The 25,292-nt window shown below is 41.4% G+C and overlaps 1 protein-coding gene across 3 annotated transcripts in view; it reads left to right on the top strand.

Moving 5' to 3' along the window:
- ptprja (protein tyrosine phosphatase receptor type Ja) overlaps nt 1–25,292 on the top strand; it is a 157,668-nt gene that overhangs the window by 30,799 nt on the left and 101,577 nt on the right. For 2 of the 3 annotated variants that reach the window (XM_059651917.1, XM_059651918.1), the window contains exons 2-3: nt 18,700–18,718; nt 24,368–24,634. The exons of the other annotated variant lie outside the window; for it this stretch is intronic. In XM_059651917.1, coding sequence (XP_059507900.1) covers nt 18,700–18,718; nt 24,368–24,634 — 286 coding nt within the window. The remainder of the gene's footprint in view (nt 1–18,699; nt 18,719–24,367; nt 24,635–25,292) is intronic. 3 annotated transcript variants of the gene reach the window in all.

Consider the following 25,292-nt stretch of genomic DNA (forward strand, 5'->3'; position numbering starts at 1 on the left):
GTTAGTCCTCTACAGTTCCTCAGAGTTGTGTCCTTGACTCAAGCATCTTCAGTTGCATTAGCAATGACCTTCCCTTTATGTTATGACTGTGAAGGGAGCAATGCACTGTTGATGAAATCCCACTTGTTTCACTGGTCAAACCATCAGTGTAACTGTTGATTCGATTACCAAAACTTCCAGTGCCATTTTTTATTTTTGTACTGCTCCCCTGAATAAAAGAAATGCTGTCCAGATTTCTTTCATGAACTCATAAAAGATCTGCTTATTGTGGGCGAAACTTATTCTGTAAGGAAGTCACGACTGCTCATGAACCTAAACTACAGTCCAGGAGTAAATTATATCCCCATAATCCCACAAAGACGTGCTTTCACGATGTGAAAACAATGCAAGTCTCTAAAGAGGTGATGGGTTTTTGAAAACAAGTATCCATAGGGGTAAAAGCAATTCCTATGACCCAAAATCTGGAAACAAAGGATAAAATAAAATGACTTCTTGCGTGTAGACTGAAACTTACTGTTGTAGCAGCTGACTTGCTGATAGCCTCCATTTGATGATAAATATCCCGTTCTGATTTCAATCAACTTTAGACTCGAGCTGCTGAGAATTCATCACAGTTCATTACTTAAGGTTACACCAGGGAGACACACATACCAGCATTTGGAAAATCCATTTAAGATTTGCGGAGTCTTCGTCTAAGAAACAGGACTTTTAGAACAGAGACTGCAGCCTCTGCAATACTTTTTTGACTCACTGACTTCTGAGTCTAGAAAAAACAGATTGCGAGAAAACCCGATGGATTTCTCGACAATCGTTGCATAGGTCCCTCGTACCCACTGCCCCCAACCCCCCAACCATGATGCAAGCCTTTTTTTTTTCTCAGTAGTGATTAAAACCCTTTTTTTTTGCCTTTCTTAGCTGTGTTCAAAGTCATGAAAAACAGCAAGTTGCTTGCAATAAGCATTAAACTTTTGGCTTCAGTAGTTAACTAAGGCCACTGTTGAAAACAGTTTCAAGAACTCAATCCTGCTCATTTCAGTTAAGTATCTGAATAATACCATCTGTTTCAGCTTCCTCAGGTAGCCCTTAAATATAGGTATATATTCCCAGCATCCATCGTAGGGTTAAAAGTTGGGATGTTCACTGATTCGCAATTAGCAACGTTCATAGCCCCTCGGATAATGAAACAACCTATGTCCATAGACAGCAAGACCCGGACACTAAGGGTCTAGGCCCAAAGCTTTCCTGCTCCAAGCTTCCAGGCTGCTTGGCCTGCTGTGTTCAGCCAGCTCTACACCTTGTCTCAAGACCAGCACACTATCCAGGTTTTGGCTGACAAGTGAAACTATCATATGCATCACCTAAGTGCTGGATAATGACCATTTCCATCAAGAGAGAATCTAAACAAGGCCCCTTGATCTTCAATGGTATTTCTGTTGCTGAGTTTCCCATTATCAAACATCCTGAGCGTTAGCATTGACCTGAAACCTGGCCATGTAAATACGGCAGCTGCGAAAGCAAGTCAGAAGCTAGGAATCCTGCAACAAGTACCTCATCACCTGCCTCCCCAAAGCCTGTCCACCATCTACAAGCCACAAGTAAGGGCATGATGGAAGACTCCCCACTTGTCTGGATAGCTGTGGTTCCAAGAAGCTTAAACTCCATCCAGATTAAATGAGCCTGCTTCATATGCAGCCATCACCATCTTTAACATTCAATCCCTTCACCATTTGATGCACAGTGGCAGCAGTGTGTACCATCTACAAGATGCCTTGTTGTCACTCACTATCACCCCTCATTCAATACCTTTCAAACCTGTGAACTTTACCAGCAAGAAGGACCAGGGCAACAGATACCTTTGAACACCACTAACGACTAGTTTCCCTCCAAGCCACTTGGCATCCTTTGTTATGAGAGGTATTGAATATAACAGCAAGGATGTTAAGTTTCATTATGAGGCATTGGTGAGACCGCATCTCAAATACTGGGTGTAGTTTTGGCCTCTGTATATAATGTACGATGTAAATGTGTTGGAAGTAGTTCAGAAGGGGTTTATTAGATGGATGCATGGAATGGCTGGGTTGTCTAATGAGGAAGGTTTGAACAGACAGGGCCCATTTTTCGCTGGAGTTTAAAGGACTGATGGATAATTTGATTGAAGTGTACAAGATCTGGAATGATCTTGACAATATGGATAGGAAGGAGATTTCCTCTTGTGGGTCAGTTCAGAAGTAGGGTGCAGTTTTCGAAATTGGGCGTTGCTAATTCTTGACAGAGTGAGAGTTCTTTCCAAGAATCTTTTGGATTTCTCTAACTTTTTAGAAGGCAGTGAGGGTGGGGTGTCATTGAATAATTTTTAAGGCAGAGGCAAATAGATACTTGTTGGACAAGAGTATTTCGGGCTATCATGGAGTTACAGGATTCAAAACACACCCATCTCAGCCACGACTTTATTGAATGGCTGAACAGGATCGAGGGTAAATGGTCTAATGCCCCTACGTTGTTCGTATGTCACCCTCCCTTTTTCACTGCTTGATCAAAGCCTCCCAGAGTGAGTACAGTAGATATAGTGAAGGTACATTGACACAATCTGCCAGCTGCTGCTTTGTGGTTGGCAATAATTCTCCCTGTCTCCAAGACCAGGCCTTTGTGTGGAGAAAGGCCACTTAATGAACAAAAATGTTTGCAATATTTATAACTCTGCCTTGATTGGCCTATTGTCCCTGACAACTGAAGGGAAAGTTACTTAGATTCCTGTTATCCATGTCCTTCTGTCAACCTCTGAACCATGAGAGCTCGGAATTTGACAAATGATTTGGTGTTGATGATTTTACTGAGTCAATTGCTGTGCAGTGTCTGGATTCACATGCCATACTTGGCTATCTGGGTCAAGTACCTGTGCATCATATCCTAGCAGTATTCAACTCTTTTCAGAATAGAGGGAATTGAAACATAGACAGGGGAAATAAAATCTCTTTTTAAGATTGGCTGTTTTAGGGTGCACCTTACGAAACTTGATCTAGATTCTTTTGTTGAGGGGATGCAAAGTTCCTCTTTGTCAAGCAGGGGATTAACCAGATCTGTTTTACTTCTATTAGTTCCTCATTCCTGCCTAGCAATATTTCTTGAACCCGACCACACCTACAAATCCTCCTCAGTAACAAGGTAAAAAACCTACCACATCCTGCATTCAGCTGAGTGTGGCATTGAGGAGCCCAAGCAAAACTGGAACTCATGGGCATCTAGGGGCAAACACTTCTGGAGTTGGAGTCATACCTGGCACATAGGAAAATGACCGTGGGATGTTGGAGGTCAGTCATCTCTTCAGGGGTTCCTCAGGGTAGTGTCCTCAGCTTAACCACCTTCAGCTGCTTCAACCATGACCATCCCTCCAGCATAAGGTCAGAAGTGGGGATGTTCACCGATGATTGCGCGATGTTCAGCAACATTAGTGACCCCTCAGATACTGAAGCAGTCCATGCTCACGTGCAACAAGACCTGGACAATATCCAGGCTTTGGATGATATTCCTATCCCACAAATGCCAGGCAATGGCCATCTCCAGTAAGAAACAATCTAATTACCACTCCTAACATTCAGTGGTGTTACCATCACTGCATTCTCCCAATATCGGCTTCCTGGAGGTTCCCATTGACCAGAAACTCAACCGGATTTGTTACATAAACACAATGGCTACAAGCCCTGGAATACTGTGGTGAGCAACTCAACTCCTGAATCCCCAAAACCTATCTATCATCTACAAGCCAGGAGTGTGATGATTACTGCCCACTTGCCAGGATGGGTGCACCTCCAACAACTGACTGCCCAATCCTCCCCACCTAACATGACCTCACCACCCTGCTACCCAACTGGTACTCTATCATCGCTTCCTACTTTCTCCTCCCCTGCTAAGCACATCATACCTGACCCCATTGCTCTACTGCTCCATGCCTACCATCGATCTATGAAGTTGGTACATGACCTTCTTGCCCACTTGACTCACTCATTCTGCCCGCTTGCACAATTCCATATCCACCCATTAATTACTAACACGGTGAGCAACTCTGGGACATTACACTTGGGCATTCCCCACTTCCTGCACTTAGTCTCCTGCGTTGTGCAAGGTCTTCCTGGTTTGCATTGATAAAGGCCCTAATGAATGGACAGCATCAGAAGCCTAGCCTGAAAAGACACTGGCGGATGTGTCTATTTTTTTTTCCCCTGTGATTACTATCAATCTGAGCTTTTCTGATGCTAATCACAAAATTTGGACCATACAAGGAAGACTTGTGGCTCCCTTTGTTGTGAGATTTTTGACTTCATGCTGCCTGAAAGAACTCCATTGTGAGTCAGTTTTATTCAGAAGGGGAATTACGCACAATCATTGTAGGGGTCAGGAGTCTGGAGGAACTAAACAGAATCTTAGAATGATTACACCAAAAGAACGAGGCCATCTGGCTCACTATGTCCGTGCTAGTTCTTGGCAAGAACAAACCACCTCATTCCACTCCCTGCCTTCACCTCGAAACACTACAAATCATTTCCCCTTCAGATAATGATCAAACCCCTCCCTCAAGCTCATCACAAGTTTTTCTTGTTTTTGTACTCCATGCCCTTATTCGTAAAGCCTGGGAGCCAGTATGCTTTAACTTATCTCTCAGTCTGTTCTGCTATCTACGATAACTTACATATGTAAACACCTCTCTGACAAAGGGTCTAGGCCCAAAACGTCAGCTTTTGTGCTCCTAAGATGCTACTTGGCCTGCTGTGTTCATCCAGCTTCACACTTTGTTATCTTATGTAAACACATACATTGCTTTGTTCCTCCACCACCTTTAGTATTGTACCTTTTTGTTTTGAATTGGCACTTCTCATTCTTCCAACCAAAATTAATCATTTCATACGTCTTGGCATTAAATTTCATCTGCCAGAGGTCTGTGCACTTTGTCATCCTGTTTTTGTCCTTTCTGAATTTTACCACCAGCTTTTTCTGAGTTCACAGATGTTCAAGTTTTGTGTCACTTGCAAATTTTTGCCATTGTCCTGTGCGCTCAAGTCTAGATCATTAACCTCAATGCACAATCCAGAAAAGCGGATTTCTCTTAACAGGGGTTTGCTTTTGTGAGAAAAGACGATTTTGGAAAATAGGATTCAGTTCTTGGCGACAAATGATCAAGTGTGGAGTGTTCAGATGGCTGTTAGAGTGGTGTCCTGTCATGTTCAAATGGGAGTCCTCGATATCGATGCCTCTAGGATCTTTGCAAACACAGCTTGATCAGGAAGCCACAAGATTTGAGGATTCTTCCAGATGCTCATCAACAGGACAATCTAGTTTCTGACTGGTCTTACAACATGGATTTTTCCAAAAACAGGAGAACTATGTTGGGAAGCCTCTCTCAGAAAGCTTCTTTCCAAATACAAATTGCAAACCATCTCCAAGCCTTCAAAACACTGTTTCAGCAAAACAGCCATAAAGCCTAGTCCCTAAGAAATGTTTTCCCTAAAGTGAATTCAAGCAATTAGAACAGGCAATTATTTAGAATTTCATGGTTTCCAAAAAATGTCTTGTTTTAAACAAAAAGTCCCACAATGTGTCTTTTCATTCAACTTTTCCAAGAAAAATATGGCAATTTAGATATCCCTCGAGTTATTCAAACACAAATTTACAAAATTATTAAATATGAAACTATTGCAACACTGTCACCAATGAAAAAGAAATGCCATTTTCAAAAGCGTTTCATAACAAAAGCATAGATGATATTTAATATACATTTAAACTCCACCTCCTCTGTTTTTCCCTGTAACCTGCGGACAGTGGGTTAGCCCTGCTGCATCACAGCACTGCAGGCCTGCGTTTGATTCCAGCCTCGGGCGACTGTCTGTGTCAAGTTTGCACGTTCTCCCTGTGTGTGCATGGGTTTCCTCCCACAAGGATGTGCAGGTTACGGTGGATTGATTATGCTAAATTGCCCATAGTGTCTAGGGTGGGAAATGCAGGGAAAGGGCAACAGGTGGGTCTGGGTGGGATGCTCTTTGGAGGGTTGGTATGGACTGGATGGGCCGAATTGCATTATGACTGATCTTCCGTGGCTAAAAAGTTTTGAGTTGGAACTTGAACCTGCAGCTTCTGAGATGATACCATTGTGCCAAAAGGCATTCTAGTTGGTGACTGAAACAGATATGTTTTGGTTCTATGATACAAATGCCTGACTGTTGTATCAAATGTCTGTGAAGTGTGGATGTTGTTGAGTCAGTAACTATTTACCTGTATTTACGGTCCAAACATCTGATATCTCAGTTCTGCCACTCCCAAATCTGATCTGATTCTGTTGTTCTGTGGGAAGGTGATTTGAATGAAATTCTTGTGGTATTTTTGGTTGTAGATTTCACTTTCCCAGCTTGCGTGCCAATCGAAATGAGGTGAAAAGATACCATTATAAACTGGGAGCAAAGATGGTGAACGTAACACCATTGACTAGAATCCAGGAAGAGAATTTTGATATGAATCAAGAGGATTGAGTGGGAAAGTGCTAGAGGTGTTGAGGAATAACCATGAGGCCCATGTTGAACTTAAGGGGGAGATAAGGTGACAACGTGAATCCTGTCTTGTTTATGTGGTCTTAGACCACGGAACCCACCATTATGTTTGACCGTATTAGAATTCGTTCAACCAAAGCATATCTCTGAAATTACTCTTGTTATGGGATCTTCAATCCTTTGGTAAGTTGGACCGATGTAATTCTTTGTACGTGAATATATGAGGGTTCTTGGGTTGTTTCTCTCTCTGAAGAAGATCAGCGTTGAGCCCAGATATGACCCATCACGCATCCGAGAACACATGCTACACAGCAGAATTACTGGGCTGGGTTCTCTTGATTTCCCAAAACCATGGCTAAAACCAATTAATTCCGAGACTGAGAAGTAAACCAATATTCCAACATCTCATGATGCGTTTTGACCCATAAAGGCTCAGAAAGTGTACTTTTGGACATGCGGAGATCATGAAACGTGTAATAAAGAACAATCTTTTTTAAAATTAATTCTTTCATTCATTAATCTGAAGTACACTGGTACCACCACTACAGATAAGGTATGTCACCTCTCTTTCTCTCTGCATTCTGTTACAGGCAGCTACTGAAGTTTTGCAACTCATGGAAAGCCATGTAAAGACGAAGTATATCATTGCTCAAAACCTGGTCATTTTGCCGCTGTCAGAAATGTCTGAGCTTCCTGACTGTTCTTCTTAGACCCATACTGCATGGAAGCAGGCCCTTCAACTCAATTCATCCAAGCTGATCAGGTTTCCTAAACTGAACTAGCCCCATATGCCCACAATTTGGCCCATATCCCTCTAAACCTTTTCTATCCATGTACCTTTCCGAATGGCTTTTAAATACTATAATCGTACCTGCTTCTAGCACGTCCTCTGGCAGCTCGTTCCATATATATACACCACCCTCTGTGTGAAAAATTTGTCCCTCTGGTACGTTTTCAATCTTTCCCCTCTCACCTTAAACCTATACCCTCTAGTTTTGGATTTCCCTACCTTGGGAAAAAGACCATTGCTATTCACCTTATCTATGCCCCTTGTGATTTCATAAATCTCTAAGGTGACTCACACCCTTCCTACATTCAGGGAATGATGCCCCAACCTATCCAGCGCCTCATTATAATCAAAGCCTCCTGTCTCGTAACCCTTGTAAATTATTTTTGCGCCCTTTCCAGTTTAATAACATCTTCCCTAAAGCAGGGTGACCAGAATTGCATGAAGTACTCCACACATCGATCCACGAAATTATCTACAGGGGGCCCTAATCTCTCCCTGGTTACTCGCCTTTAATACACTTGTAGAATATCTTTGGATTCTCCTTTACCTTATCTGTCAAAGCTGTCTTTATTTTTTGCCCTCCTTTTTTCCCCTCTTAAGTATACTCCTCCAGCCCCATACCCCTCCAAGGATTCACTCAATCCCAGCTATCTATATATGACCTATGCCTCCTTTGTCTTAACCAGAGCCTCAGTATCTCTAGAGATAAAAGTGTGGAGCTGAATGAACACAGCAGGCCGAGCAGCAATTTAGGAGCACAAAAGCTAACGTTTCGGGCCTACAGCTCCTCAGTATCTCTAGGTGCCCAATGACCCCTGTTCCTGGCCTTGCCTTTCTCAGTTACAGGAACATGCTGGCTCTGAACTCTCATTATCTCGCTTCTGAAAATCCCACATCATTTAAAATTAACTAACTTATCCGAGCTCAATGAAATTATTTTAAAACGATTTTGCTCATTGCCAGTAATGGTAATTCTCTACTCCTACTGAATTTGTAATTCTTTCGTAGCACTTCTTTTCCACCGATTTCAATCTTGTCATTCAGAAATATATCAATTTATTACAAAATACAGTTTCGTTTCCCAAGCAAACATCCAGCTATGTTGGACCATCCAACAGGCTCGGGTAAAGGTACAACTTGGCAAGGTTATATAAGCAGCTCTAATGATATGAAATTCTGCTCTTTGTCCCTATTGCCTTGGCTCCCTCAGTCTTTTGTTCCTCAGTGCTGTTCATGTTTTTTTTCACTTAATTTAATATGTTTTGATCAAAGAGCATTTAGGAAGGCTGCATCCTGCTTGGTTTAACGTAATTAATGTCTGCAGTGCACTTATCATTAATGAGATGCAGAAAAACAAAATGAAATTATTTAAATGGAGAGAGGAATTCTTAGCGGTGGTCCGTTAAATCGGAAATAATCTTTTGAAAAGAATCGAGTGTTTGACTAAATTTGCTCTACCCGAGAATAATTATTGAAATCTTACAGCATAACGTGAATGTCCTTTCCATATACCAGTTTCCTTTGTTTATATCATGCATTCAGTTTCTGCCCTTCCATATCGATTGTGTTTCCGTCAGCAACACTCTGGCTGTTTGAGTCAGAAGGTTGTGGAATCAAGTGTTGCTCCAGGCAAGCCTATCACCGCAGTGCCGTGCTGGAGACTACAGCTAGACCCTCAGTTTCATTGTGCAAGTGCAGGTGCCATCTTTCAGACAAGGTGTTAAACTAAAGGCTCTGTCCAACCCTCCTCAGGGTGTGTAAAAGGCTCCACGCCAATTATTTTGAAAAAGAGCTGGGGAGTTATTTCAGTGTCCAGTACAATACTTATCTCCCACTCTACATTTTCAAAGCTACATGATCTGGTCATTATCTGATGTGTGGTATATTCAACATTGGCTGTTGCAATGCCTATATTAGGGCAATTTTTTTCAAAACTTCCTCTTCTTTCACCTAGTGGTGTATGAGGCAAAGAACATGCTCCCATCTACTTCCATAGTTAGGCTAGCTCTGGTTGGAGATTCTGTCACCTAAGGTTATTGCTACTCCTAGTCATACATGCTTGATGCAGAGACTCTCTTGCTGTCAACAATAGGCGTTTCAGAACGATTTGCAGATTAGTCATCAGTCTTTTTGGCTACATTACAAACTGCTATTCCATATCCTCCAAGTCCTGGAGTGGGACACAAATTGAGCACTTCTGGATCAGGAGTGAAAATGTTACTGTGAAGCCTCCACCAATGGTGACTGTACTTCATAAAGTCCTTAATTATCTATAATCACTTTAGGATATTCTGTGTTCATGAAAGACATTAGATAAACATGAATCTGCTTTTCTTTCTTCGTCTGTGAGTACTAATGGATTTATTTTGTTAGTTTTGCGGAGCTGAACTGGAATTTGCGTGCTCCTGTTTGTACATTGGTTTACTTCTGGTTCCATTGTATTGAAGGTAGGTCATTCAGATGCTTCACTATAAATTGGGGATTCATGGACAATTAGTACAGCGAATCTTCCTGAAGAATGCAGAAGTCATGATGCATAAAATAAGAGATGAGATTCGATCAGTTACGAAGTAGCTTCCAGTTTTTTACTTTTGTTTTGTTTTTAGAATAATGCAAAAAAGCTGATAGTGGGTATATGTGTTATTGTGTGAGAGCTCAGTTAGTTCCTGTCACTCAATGAGAAGTTCTGCAATAGGCAAACATTGTAATAAAGTGCCTTCAATTCAATTACAAAAGATGTACATTATTTCAGGATTTGGTTCATCACTGGTCTCTTGACTTTTATTGTGTTTTAAAGCAAAATATCCCAAATTTGTGAGACTAATTTTCTTTATTTCCATCTTCTGTCTGTCCATCATCATGCCCCATCTCTCTGAATGTCACTGCTAACTTCAAGATCTCAAGATTTCACACAGAATTTTAATTATATCTGCCATTACTGTAGGCCCCATTTTCAAAGCTTTCTCATTCTTACCAGAAAGAAAACATCTGCATGAACAAAGCAACTTTCACAACCTTAGGATGGCCCAACATTGCAATCAATGCATTTATTTTCTGTCCCACTTTGAAAAGTAAGTTTATTTAAGTTTATTCCCAGCTGACAGGGCAGTTTAATGTTCCTGCCAATGATTGGGGCCTCTGATGCTCTGCCTCATTTCAATGTTAATCTGGATTATGCGTTCTAGTCTGCAGCATTGAGTTAAGGCTGACTCCTTGCAACTTCTTAAACCTGCAGCTCAGTCAGATGGCTATGGGGGTGGGGGTGGGGAAAAAAACTGAAGTGAGGGAAAAGTGAAAGTAGGAGTGGGGCGCAAAACCTTAATCAGTGTGAACTCTTCCTGATACAGGGGAAGCCAAATAAATTCAAAGTGGATCCTTGCCCTATAGCATAATTGTAGTCACCCTGAGATCAATCACTTTGACTTGACTTTCTAATTTGACACTGGCTTTTCCCCTTTAGGCTTGGTACATGTTTTAACAGTATCCCTCTCTTCTTTTGGACATTCGGTAGCTCTCTAGTATGAATATGGGCCATGCTGTAGCTCTTTACATTGCCACACCATGTACGTTTTGTCAGACGGATCTATTTTTATTCACTTACATCTCAAACTGTCAAAGCAGTTTAGGAAGATATCTTGCTGATCAGCAGATTCCTGCTTTTTGAGAAAAAAAATCTGCTAAAGCTGTAAACCTCAAGAGCATTTCTCCTTTTTAAGATTAGAATTTGGCACAGTTGCCAAATGGCCTTTAAATTTCTTCTCTAGTTCCACTTCACTTGTCTGCTGGTGTAAAGGGGCTTGCATGTCTTCTTTGGTCAGAGTTTGGATCTGAAATGTTACTGTGCCCTCTCTGTTTAAGTGCGTGATTTGAATGCCCAGCACTTGGTTACAGACTTCGGGTACTTGCAATTCTTTCACTTTATGATTAAAGTATTTAATGCCATTTAGCAGTCCTTCCATCTCATGACAAAGACAACTTTATTTTTAAACACAATTCATCACTGCTATCAAAGGAAATTGGTTAAGTACTCCAGGGTAGTAAACTTACCATAGAGCGAGGGCAGGGCACTCGTTGGTTTGTTGTACAGAGGTCTAATGGGGAGGGAGACGTGATTAGCAGGATTTTTCTCCAGAAAGCTGGCAAGTTGATGGACCCATATCTGTCTTTATCTCAGTCTCTATTTCTCTGCCTTCTTATTGGAGTGACTGTCTCTCTGTCTGTTATTTTGAATTGAATTGGTTTTATTATCACATATCCTCAAACAAGTGCAGTGAAAACTTTACAAGTTGTCACTTATGGCGCCAACTTAGGTACCAAGGTGCAGATTCTGGAGTGCAATTTCTTAGGGGGAGAAAGGTTATATAAATAAATAAAAACAAGAAGTCCAATAAATTAAAAGAACTAAGAGAAATAAGAGTTCAGAAGAGCAGTCTCTCTAACCCAGACGCGACTAGGCTTCATTCCAGGCCGAGAGTCTGAATCTGCGCTGAGGCCAGGCTTTCACCCTGACATTGCCAATGCCGCTTGAGGGTGGGTGGTAAAAAGAAAGAGGAGAAACGATATGGGAAGAGAGAGAGGAAAAGAACGAGATGGAGTAGATGAGCGCTGGCACAGGAATCCTACTTCACCACCCCACCAACGTGAAAGGATTGTGTCACTCTGTTCAAAGATTTCCATAGAATAATAGCCTGTTTCTACAGCGTAAGGATTCAGTTTGGCCCATTGAGTCCACACCGCCCCTCCAAAGAGCATTCCACCCAGACCCACCCCCTACCCTATTTTGCATTTCCCACCCTAGATGGTATGGACAATTTATCATAGAATCCCTTCAGTGTGGAAATAGGCCATTCAGCCCAACTAGTCCACACCTCCCCTCCTGAGGGCATCGCACCCTGACCCATTCCCCTACCCCTGCGTTTTCCCCATGTCTAACCGCCCAACCTAAACACCCTTGGGTGCTATAGGCAATTTAACATGGCCAATCCACCTAGCCTGCGCACCTTTGGACTATGGGAGGAAACCGGAGCACCCGAGGAAACTCTCACAGACACTGGGAGAATGTGCAAACCCCACACAGTCACCCAAGGGTGGAATTGAACCCGGGCCCCAGGTGCTGTGAGGCAGCAGTGCTAACCACTGAGCCACTGTGCCACCCCAAAAGAGAGTCCTTCTTCATAACCTGACAGTCTTTGTGGGAACTGAACCTACACTGTTGGCATCACTCTATATGTACCACAAACCAGCCAACTGACCTCCCACCCTGCAGGTCTGCTGTTATTTATTAATTTCCTTTTCCCTCTTGACGTGCTTTCCTTTCCTATTTTCTGCCACAACTGCTGTCTTGTGCTGAAGAATGGATCATTTGTCCACTTAACGGTCACTTTGGCAAGATACTGGAAGTTCTTACCATGGGGGCTTTGACAATAAGCTGGACTAGAAGATTGACTGGACAGTATTCTATGTTGGCGAAAGGAGGGAAACCATTAACATTTCTAACTGTCTGAATATTTTTCTAATTACTTTTGCATCAGTGCCCTTTGAAATCTCAGAATCATAAGAATCACATGGAGTTTCCCGAAGACGTTCTGCTCACGTAAAGTCTAAAAATGATGGGCTGCTGCATATGAAATATCTCCATCTTTTAATTCAGCTACCCTCCTCCAAGCTTTGCCTCACCATCTGAATATGATGATTATTTAATAGTGTCTAAAGCGAAACCTGTTGTAGGTGCTGATCTTTTAAATGCTACCAAAGAGAAATATTCAATTGGAACAGTTCGCAACTTGGCTAGAAAGGGAAAGAAAGTTGTTCTTTTATTTTTGTCGTAAGCATTTCCACTCTGTATGCAAATAAGAATGTTTCAGTTTCCGTTTCACTGAGTTTACTAGAAGTCTCTGTTAATCATTTGCTAAATAGAATGATGAATTTAATGTTATGATCTCAGTACAGGCCAATAACTTCATGAATAAGACCAAGAGATACAAAGTACCTTGTATTGCTTGTTTTAAAAAAAGCCATAAGATTCTACTGTTTGAAACAAAATAATTTGCTGTAAAAACTTCAAGAAAGCCCTTTTATTGGCGATGACTTATATTTGACATTAAAAAAATATCATGGCGTACTTTAAACTGAATCCTGAACTAACCATAATTTGAGGGGAATTAAATAATCTGGGGTGTGTGACTTTTGAAAAATATGGGCATGAAGGAAAGAGTGGTGGGATAACTTTCTTAATATGGGATAGAATAAGTACAATGGCAAGAAATCATCTTTTGATTGGAATATGTAGAATCCATATGGGTGAAACTTTAAGAAAAATGACAAGGAGAAGGCAGCACTAGGCGGACTAGTCTGTGGGCCCCCTAACAGTGTCTATTCAGTCAGACTGAGGGGAAAAACAGGACATCAGAAGGGCTTCTTTAAAAAAAGGCAGGAGATTAATAAGGGGTGACTTTTATCATCTTGTGGATTGGGATAATCAAATTGGCAGAGGTAGACACATGTATCCAGAATAGTTTCCCATAATAATGCTGGAGAATGGAAGCAAAAACAGAAAATGCTGGGAGACGCACTTCAATGTCATCTAGCACTTAATGTTTTTGCCCCGTTACCATACATTGTGGATCTCTACAAAGACCAGACTATTTTAGATCTGGCAATGTGTAATGAACTTAGTTTTTTTTTAATAGGTGATGTCAGAGTGAAAGCACTCTCTGAAAACAGTGACCATAACATTGGCTTTCAGTTTGGGAGAGAGGAATATATGTGTTTACAACTGTACTAAGTTAAATAAGGGTAATTACAAAGGAATGAGTGCTGAGCTAGCTAGAGTGGATTTTAACAGCAAAGACAGCTGAAAAATTACGTTTAAGAAAATACTTGATAGTTCACAGCAAATGTATTCCATAATGAGAGAGAGTTAGTCTAGGGCTTGGATGAACCAACTGTGGTTAACCATGGGTTATGAAGCTAACATCAAATTGATAGGAAAAAAGGTACAATATTAGTGGTAAGCCAGAGGATTGGGCAAGTTTTAAAAACCAACAAAGTACAACCTAAAAAAAAATAAACTTTTGAGCATAAATATCAAGACAGACAGCAAAAACTTCTTTAAATACCAAAAAAGGAAGAGAAAGATGCCAAAGTGAACCAAAGTCCCTGTGAGAATGATGCTGGGGAAAATAATAATGCAGAACCAGGAGATGGCAGGAGAATTGAATAAATATCTTGTATCAGTCTCCCCAGGAAAAGACACAGATGATATTCCAAAATTACCCTTTTCATCAATACACCCACTAGAAAGTCTTTGGCAACTTATCAAGTTCTTGATAGTTATCCACTTTCTTGGGAATGACCCCAAGGTTATCTCTTCCTGCCTTTTATAGGGTTTGTGATTTCTCTGTATAAGACTGAGCTGGGAGAATAGCTCCCTGAGCCCAGTCTACTTCTGTTCCCTGGCTCTTGGCAAACTCTGTTTCTGCAAGTGTTTTGAGAGAATTTGAAAAAGATCAATTTGTACAGTTGTAATACCCATTTATTGACAGAACTCTTGAGTATTATCATTACTGCTTGGCTGATTTCTTCAGCAATTATTATAATGGGAATGGCATTTGTAAATTCACAAGTTGCTTGATGGCTCAGAGGTAATTTTTAACTATTGTTTTATAAGGAATTAAGTACTTGAGGGATTTAAAGATATTGAAAGCTTTTGAATATCAGAGGATGCCAATGCTCATAAGCAGTGGTAAACATCCTTAGAAAAGGTGGTGTAATCTGGCATATGACTATCAAATAGCTATTTCCAAATGGATATATGGTACGTGACTGCACAGCTTGTTTGGTTTTAGTGTCAACAGTCTATTGCTTGTAATGTATCTGCAAATTTATACAAAATAATGGTTGATGATTCCAAAGCTGAATCACAGTATGTCAATGTTTGGTTTTTCTTTTAAATTTGGTTGTGGGTTATGGGTTGTGTGCATTTCAGATGAGGTGTTTTATTATTGATTCCTAATACTTTCAGAAGGTGCTGCTGAGCCACGCTCTTGAACTGCTGCAGTTCATGTAGATGGGGGGGCTCCAGGATTTTGACTAGTTTCGGTGAACGAATGGTAATATATGTCCACACGAGGATGACCTGGAACTTGGAGAGAAATTTTCAAACTTCCCTGCTCGTTTCGGTGGTTTGAAAGGAATTGAGAGTACGACCATATCAGGGGAAGGGTCACCAGACCTAGAACGTTAGCTCTGATTTTTGTCTTCACAGGAGCTGCCAGACCTGCTGAGCTTTTCCAGCAACTTGTTTTTCTTCCTGGTTTTCAGAAATAAGTTGAGGGTCAGCCACAGTGCTGTGGTTTTGAAATATCGCATAGAGTAATACAGCATGGAAACAGACCCTTCAGCCCAACCAGTGTGTGCTGAACATAATCCCAAACTAAACTAGCCCCTCCCACCCACCTGCACCTTGTCCAATATCCCTCCAAACCTTTCCTGTTCATGTAATTATCCAAATGTCCTTTAAACGTTGTAACTGTACCCACATCCAACACTTCCTCAAGAAGTTGATTCCACATGTAAACCACCCTCTGCGTTAAAAAAAAAGTTGTTCCCATGTCTTTTTTAAATCTTTCTCCTTTAAAAATGTGACCCCAAGTCTTGAAATCTTCCATCCTAGAAAAAAGACAGCTACCATTAACTCTATCTGTAACCCTCATCATTTTATAAACTTCCATAAGGGCGCCTGTCAACCTCTAATACGCCAGTGGGAAAAGTCCCAGGCAATGCATCAGTCAACGGTTATGAGGAATGCAGATGCCCTTCTGTCATGGGCAGCAGTGAACCTAAATGGGTTTTTGCAACAATCTCATTGCTTCACAGAAAATGCGACTGAGATCCAGCATTTTGATCTAGATTTATTTAATTAAAATGCTACTGTCTGGTGAGATTTCAACTTACATTTATGGAATTTTAGTCTTGACCACTGGATTATTAGTCCAGTAACATTATCGTGAATATCGCTTTGGACCCCAAGGTCAATAAGAAAATATCATTCGGATGCTTGCACACGCTGACGTTGGCTGGTTAGCGTATGAGGGGTAAGGGGGCTTGAGGAGGTACATAAAATAGTGTGGGATATGTTGAGATAGGCAGGTCCATCAGCTCCCAAACTCCGCTGTATTTTACAAGCAGCAGAATAGGGTCAGGTATCCAGCCTGTCTACCGCCTTGTCCTGATTAAAACTCTTAAGTGGCTACTTAAGGGCTTCCTATCCTATTTTATCAGCAGTCGGGATCCCCATGCTATTTGGTGAGAAATTTACACATGTTCTGGTGATCTGTCTGTAGACTTTGGATGGTCTGTTCTGCTTAGGCACTCCATTACCTACAGAGGCACATCCTCAGCCAATGCCCTCACACTCCCTCCAATAAAGAGCCTCCATTTCATTGCACCTAATCTCTCCTGCCTCCAGAACTTGACCAATTGTCTCCAGGAAGGCCAGTCAGCATACCTGCTTCTCTGGGCTTGTCTTGCATGGGGAAGTAGGATGTGCCCCCTTGTGGTGGTGGAGACTATAATCTTAAATATTGAATAAAAACTGCAAGAATTGTGGATGCTGTAAATCAGGAACAAAATCCAAAATTGCTGGAAAAGCTCAGCAGATTTGGCGGCATCTGTGGAGAGAAATCGGAGTTAACGTTTCAGGTCGAGTGAGGGGTGAAGTGGTAAACCCCATCCATTTGGCCTTTAAACTCTGACCCGAAACAATAATTCTGATTTCTTTCCACAGATCTTGAGCATTGAAGTGCCTGGGTCAATCAGAATAGATCATAGAATCCCCACAGTGAGCAAACAGGCCATTCAGCCCGACCAAGTCTGCACCGACCCTTGGAAGGTCATCCCACCCAGACCTATCCCCATAACCCTGCATTTCCTATGGCTAACCCACCTAGCCTGCACACCCTGAATGCTATGGGCTAACCCATCTAACCTACACATCTTTCAACTGCGGAGGGAAGCCGGAGCACCTGCTGGAAACCCACAGACTATGGGAGAATGTTGCCTGAGGTCGGAATTGAACCCTGGCGCTAGGGCTAATCACTGAGCCACCATGCCTCCCCATGCACTGACTTCCAGAGCCAGTGAATCTGGGCTTGTCTCTGACACTTTCTACCACAATGGAGCAGATGCCAAAGCCTTTGACAGCCTATGTAATGTGTATGCTGTGAATTGTCAGAGAAATTCCAAACTGGGAGAGCACTGGGCTGGCTATTCTTCATCTCAACAGAAATCCACCTCTAGTCATGTCCGTTACACCCACCATAAATGTACAAGAAAAAGGGTTTAAAAACAGTGTGCAACATTAGTCTGTGTAAGTTACTGGTGAGATGTCCTTGTGTGTGGACTAGTGTAAGGGCCACAAGTTTGAGAGAAGAACCATTTTTAAATGGCCCTGCACTGGATGTAAGACAGGAGGGAAAATGTTCTCTCATTCGGCTGAAATTCAGTTGCTGTCCAAAGCACCCAGAACATTCACCTGTCCGCCAACCCGCAAAACCAGAAGTTTCAAAATTGACTGGTCAACTTCTGACAAATGTTCTCTTATCTAGTCTTCATGAACAATTCAGTGATTGATCCACGCTTGCTTTTTTGCCTCAAAAGAAGAGAGAAAGAAATACTTAGCTTCTCACTGCTCAATCCACTGGTCTTCAGGACCCAGCAACTAGGTGTCACTAGACAAGCTGTCTTTTGGCAGTGGGGCATCGTGTTAGTTGCCACACACTGTGACCCCCCGCCGCCCCATACTGAAGTTGCAGAAGTGGTAAACCGCACCCATTGTCCTTTAAACTCTGATCACTCAACTGTGATCAGAGCTGGCTGTTAAATGCACGCTGAAACTCCCATATTCCAGCAAAAGCCATGACTCCCAAGTAAAGCACCATAAGGTTAAATCGACAAAACGTGAATCGATATGAAGGATCTTTGTACGGTGCAATGAATCAATGGTTAAAGACATTATTGTGTAATCTATAGCTATATGGATTGAGGAAGTCCCAAATCCCACGTGTTGACGTAGTTAATGCCAATGACCAGGGCAGGATGGCAGTAGAATTAACACCTGGCACCCAGAGTTAGTCCAAAGGAAACAGAATTCGTGGGGGTTGATGCTTTCAAATGCTACCTCGGAAATCCGGCTGGAGAATATATAATTATCAGATGAGAATAGAATGGCCATCATCTCTAATGTTAAGTTTAAGTTCACAAAGTATCTACAGACTGGCTATCGGTGCCTGAGGAACTGTAAGCCAGAGAGTCAGAATCTTCAGGAGAGTCACAAGAAATTCTAACTTTGTTTTCTCTTTCCTTTTCCCCCTCAAGGGCATGCTCGCTTCTGGACGTAAGTATCTTGTTGAATTCCGTTAGTAATTGTATTTGTTATTCATTTGACAAATCAGATATAGATGTCATTATTCCAAAATAAAACCGCAAAAGCCGATGAACCTTTCGCAAAACTGCTCTGATATAATCAAGAATTGAAAAACAAACCCCTGTGAAAAGGCAATTACCAAGGCCACATCTTTCCACAGATTGAACTTATTCTATGTCTAGGAATTTCACAATAAGCGATGAGGCTCCTCAGCCCTGTGGGCCTGTTGCCCCCATCCAAACAGAGTTGCCTCTTGCTTCCATTTTCCTGACTTTGTTCTGTATGCCTTAAATTCCGTATCTAACAAAAACAATATCCGTTGGCCTTGCCACAACAGCAGTTAATCTTGCAGCAGAGGATTGAAACAGGGTTCAAGAATTGAACAAGTAAGGGTTAATCCAGAAGCTTCCACGGGATTGCATGTGATACCCAGTGTAGCATTAAAAGTGTGAAGTAATTGGCCGAGAGTCAGCGAAGTTACTTCCAGAGGATAATGGGTAATTGGAGATTAGTCCAAAGGAAGGAAATGGGCAGGGAAGGAACATAGAAGAAACAAACAGTAAATATGTAGCAGGCTGAATGCTCTAACATGTTTGGAATTTTGAATTCTTTGTTCTGTTTGGTTTATTAACTCCTTTTCAAATTTAAGTATTTCACTATCTCTTTAAAATTAAAGACTTCTCCCGATCCAAAAGTGTGTAATGACATCTCTGAACAGGTTGATTGGGATGAAAAAAATCCATTAAAATTAAACTTTGAAGTATAAAATATGTTGCACTAGATCAAGCTATAATATGCCCTGGATTGTGCAGTGTTGCAGTCTGAAGTCTGTAAGAGCTATTGGTGCAGCATTTGAGTTGGGGTATCTGGTAGCTGCAAAGGATTTACTGACACCTGCTGGAGATTCAACAAGTTACATTCACAGAATTGTTTTGCATTGTTACCTGGGTTCACCACATAGAATTATTGGCAAGGGAACAAATGTGGACAATTTGTATTTAACATTTAATTTCTGCCACCGCCTACTCTATGTATACTTTCTGTGCAGCTTGCAAATTGAAGGCAGATGAGTCTATGGCAAGATGGAGCCCCGTGATAGTTGGGACATTCTGCTCCCAATGGAACAGAAGAGAAATTAAATTTTGCTGACATTCTCTTTGCCAGCCTCCCATTTTGTGCCACCATAAAATTGAGCTCACGCAGAACTCTGCTACCCTTGTCCCAACTTGCACCAATTTCTGTTGCTATGGAGCTGAGTTGCCTGTGGTACAGCATAGTTTTAAACCACCAAATTTTGATTGAAATATCTTGGGACATTTTATTACATTCAGGACGGTACCCTAGCTCTGGGATGTCTCAGCCTTACTATGCCTGTGTTCTCCTCTCTCTCGCGGTCTCGCTCTCTCTCTCTGCTTTTAATACTGACCGTAAATGGCAATGAAAAATCAGACTCTGCTCTAAAGCTAAACCACCAGGAGTGATTTGCAACTTGAAAAATAATCTTGTGCCAAAAATAAGCATTATGTTATGTTACTCTTGCAGCAATGAAACTTTTATTATTGTGATAAAGTGACACCAATTTTTTTTAGAAAAAAATGACTGACAACAGCCCTCAGATTGGTTGACTTGAGAGAGCAATGCAGACAGAAACACCCAAATCTAGCAAACTGATGATTCCTCACTCCCTTATCTCTCTGAGTGAGAAAACACTTTTTTTTAAAATCCAAGGGCCCTTTAAAAAGTGAACTGACGGAAGAAAAGACCTCAGTCCACGCCACTTAACTACTGAACCAAAGAACAGGCAACATCATGTTATCGTTGCTAAAATCAAAATAACTTTGAGAGACAACTTATCCCACCCTCATGGACTGGGATTCTGATCATTTGATCGAAAGGTCAAGTGTATTTACAATAAGTAGTTATTACCCTTTTTCATAACCAATATGATGTGAATTGCCTTTGTGCTGTATAGCGGTGGATCAGCTAATTTAATACCTTGATGTTTTCAATTATTTTCACATTTATGATCCCGTCTGGAATAGGGGGACTCCATTATTCAGAGTCAGAGCAGCCTACACTACAGAAAAAGGCCCTTTGGCCCTGGACTGGTCAGAAACAACCACCTGGCTATTCTAATTCTATTTACCAGCACTTATAATTGTGGCTCACTCCTCCTAGTTGAGCAGTAATACTGACCTTTTAAAGCTTACCACTTCGCTCACCTGAACTGAAAGCAACTCATGCGTATGACCAGTTGTCATATTGTATTTGATAAATCTCCTGTGAAGTGACTTGGGACATTGTACTGCATTTTGTTCTGTACATCAGAAGCTCATTCTAAAACAAAACGTGAACCAGCTTTGCAGAACACCTACACTCGGTTCACACTAAACAACTGCACGTTCCAGTCGCGAACCATTTCAAATCCCCCTCCCATTCCTCAGACGACATGTCCATCCTGGGCCTCCTGCAGTGCCATAACGATGCCACCCAAAGGTTGCAGGAACAGCAACTCATGTTCCACTAGGGAACCCTGCCGCCCAATGGTATCGGTGTGGACTTCTCAATCTTCAAATTCTCCCCTCCCACTACCGCATCCCAAAGCCAGCCCAGCTCGCCCACGCCTCCCTAACCTGTCCTTCCTCCCACATATCCCCTCCTCCCACCTCAAGCCCCACCCCCATCTCTTGCCTACTAACCTCATCCCATCCCCTTGACCTGTCTGTCCTCCCTGGAGTGACCTATCTCCTCCCTACATCCCTACCTACACTCACCTTTACTGGCTCCATCCCTGCCTCCTTGACCGGTCTGTCTCTCCACCAATCATCTTCTCTATGCATCTTCTATCCACCTCCCCCTCTCTCCCTATTTATTTCAGAACCCCCTTCCCCTCACCCATTTCTGAAAAAGGGTCAGGCCCGAAACGTCAGCCTTCCTGCTTCTCCCATGCTGCAAGCCTGCTGTGTTCATCCAGCTCTACACCTTGTTATCTCAGATTCTCCAGCATATACAGTTCCTACTATCTCATGAACAAGTTTGCATCAGATATCATCTCGGTCACATTTCTCAGTTCGGCTGCTGAAAGTTTAAGGAAGTATGCGCAAGGTCTTATGTGAAAAAATGAACTTACACTTAAAAACCAGAATCAGGGGCTGTGTATGCTATTGTTATGCTTCTAGGTTATACTATTGTGGATGAATGATTTTATTGTCACATGTATTTGGGAAAGCAGTGTTCTGGTCTCTGGGCAGCATTCCCCATTGCTAGGGGTCACTGGCCAACATTATTAGGAGTACAAATTAGGGCCTGACCCAACACAGCAGCTGTCGCCCCACCAACACCGTTAGAAGTCCTGACCCGGGTCTACCGTGAGGCAAAACTGCAGCTTCAACCTCCAGCAATAAAAAGAAGATGGATGAAAAGGAAAGAAAAGTTGGATATGGCCGACCTGGATTGGACGGGCTCAGGAACCTGAAGGCTACCTACCATGCCAGCGCCGCATAATTGTGTAATTAGACATAGAGAAATATTTGAGCGACTTAAAGTATGGCTAGCACCAGCTGACCCTGAAAATACCCACAGCTTTATAACTCCCACCAAAGAAGTGAGGTGAATGGGTTGGAGTGATATCTGAATGAACCCTCATCCTTGGTTTGCCGCATTGCAACAAGAACATGCAAGACCTTAAGAAACCAAAACTGTGCTTGACAAGAATGGCTGCAAAGTTGAGCTTTATTTTTCTGCCCATTGAACAGAAGATTAAGATCTATTTAAGTAATTTCTTTTCATTGGCAACACAGTACATTTCACTGCCTTTTCTCAAATATGTGTGACAATGAAATAATCCATCCACAGTGGCTAAACATAGTTGTGCAACAATAGCATACGCACCTCCACTTTTGGCTTTAAGTATGCATTTTATGTTTTTCACCCAGGATCTCATACATACTTCCTTAAACTTTCAGCACCTGAACTGAGAAATGTGACTGAGATGATATCTGATGTAAACTGTTGATATTTTGTTTTATAATCAGCCTCTGAAGATGCAGAACAAAATTAAAAGTGCTCTTATCTCCATTTCAGCTAAAATTGATAACTGTAACACCTGATCCTGGTATGGCTGATTTGCCAACCATTAGCTACAAAAATACCCCACCCTCCTGTGTCTTAGCTCTGAGATTCTCCAAAGAATGTTGTTCTTATTTGATTAAATTGGATTTGTTTCTTATCTTTGTTTTTTTTTAATATACAAATTCACAGGCGATTTTGAAGTGACTGGATAAACATCTGTCTTTTGTTCATGGACTCCATGTTAGATCAGCCAGCCTTCCTTTTTCAATGATGCATTCTCCTCAGTTTCCTCACATTTGATTTTGGGAAATCTTTGCCATAACATAGGAATATATAATCAGCAAATAGAACTAGTGTGGTTTGGTGTTTGTTGGGCAGTGTAGATATAGTAGGCCAAAAGGCATGTTTCTATGCTATATGATTCTGACTAATAATTTTGGTGATTTAATTATGTGATGAGATAAATTGCTACATATCCCATTCTTCTAAAATCAGAATAGATAGTTGGTTCAATTCATTCCTCAATCCTTATAATGATAAATCCCAAAGCGAGATGAAATAAAATCCAGTTAAAAATGCAAAAGCATGATTATTTTGCTTACTGCTATAAATGATACAAGATCAATTTTTTAAACTTGGAGTTAGCAGTTTAATTAAAAATCCTCTCAACCAAAAGCATTTACCCTGTTTATTTCCATAGATACTGCCTGACCTGATGAGAATATCCAACGTTTTTTAGTTAGCTTTTTGATTTCTAACGTCTGTAATATTTTGGGTTTGTTTCAGAGTACGCTCAATGTGTTTGGAGTTAAGTGAATTCTGGAACTGCAAATCAAGTCCTAGTCTAAATCTCTGAGGGAAGGTTATGCAGCAGTCCGAAAGAAAAGTAGATAGGATACAGAGGAAGGGCTGCAGGCATTGCAATCACGTTAGATTCCTGTCCAAAAGAGGAGGATTGGGAATCCTAACCTCATCATTCTTCAAATGTACTTGGGTTCTTTGTAAAATACAGTCAGATACAAGAACCTCCATCTACAAAACAAGATTGATGTAAAAAATATTTTGGCCATATTTTTTATGGCAAAAAAAGGGGAACAGATTATAAACGGACATTGGTAGACACTAACAGATACCTAGGGGGTAAAAAAACAGGTTTTCAAAATGCTCATGGTGGGACAGAAAAGGGTAGTAAAGTAGAGAGGTTTAACAAGAGTATTTCAGAGCATTATAAAAAGAAGAGGGAAAGCCTAAGAGGTCAAAATAATGGGTAAAATGATACAACAGAATCACAGTGGAGGGGATTAGATGGTAGAATTACATCAGTCAATGGAAGGATTTGTAAATGTCTATGAAGATTTGAATTAAACTGCTCTATGGACAGAGACGCTGGTGACAGGCAAATGTGACCCAGTGAACAAGTGCAGATTGGTTGCAGAGATTTGAATAAGTTTGAGTTCATATAGGATGGAAATCAGGAGGATAGCAATAGGGAAATGAAATCCTGTCATTGCATTGATTTGCATAACAATGTAATTTTGTTTTAAACAGTTCTTATGGAGCCTGGAGATATCGTGGTGACAAGCATAACCAATGTTTCCATCTCTCTGGCCTGGGAGAGACCTGCAGGAATGAATAGCACCCAGTATAATTTCAGCATTACCTACAATTCTTCTGATACACATGAAACCAAAATAGAAGTGTCAAACTTCACCACAATAACTGGCTTACTTCCTGGAACCAATTACACCATCAGTGTAGCTACTATTAACGATACTGGCGCAAAGAGTGCTCCTGTGGTTACAAGTGTGTTTACTAGTAAGTAAAACTCAGTAGCTTTGAGTTTCCATTTGGAATAATTTCCCAATTATGACCTGAACACACTACTGCTTTTGTCTTGGTGAAACAATAGACAACCTTTTCTTCAAACTAATTGAATAATCCCAAATGTACTGCCTGCCATGTGTCAATGTTATCAAGCATAATGAGTCTGTGACTAAATGAAGGCCGTGGCTCATCAAGGTTCTACGATAGGTATACACTAAGGCCAAAAACATTTTATCCAAGTGAGGATGGAAGCTACAAGATAAATATCATCTCAATTTATTTAAGCTAATCAACAATAATTTCTGCAGCAGTGGACAGGCATGTGATTTTAGTTGACTATTGTTCAGATGTTTAATCCTGGACTCTCATGACCATGGTTGTCTGTGTGCCTGAGAATCTGGGAGTACAGTGATGCAGGCAGCTTCCCTCCTAACCAACTAATATGCTTAATCAGTCAGTGGAAAGTTGCTTTTCTGACATGAGGGTCTGACCAGTTTAGTTCAAATTTCCTACACACTCTGAGCATATGGCAACACCCTCTTTTCAATCCACCAATCACGTTGTGTTTTAAACCATCCCAACGTCCCAGCCAAAATATTATGGCCAAAAGTTGAATAGAAAACCCGAATGATTCTGCTCTACTTGGAGA

The sequence above is a fragment of the Stegostoma tigrinum genome, chromosome 17, assembly GCF_030684315.1.
Source record: "Stegostoma tigrinum isolate sSteTig4 chromosome 17, sSteTig4.hap1, whole genome shotgun sequence".
In the NCBI taxonomy this organism is placed as follows: Eukaryota; Metazoa; Chordata; class Chondrichthyes; order Orectolobiformes; family Stegostomatidae; genus Stegostoma; species Stegostoma tigrinum.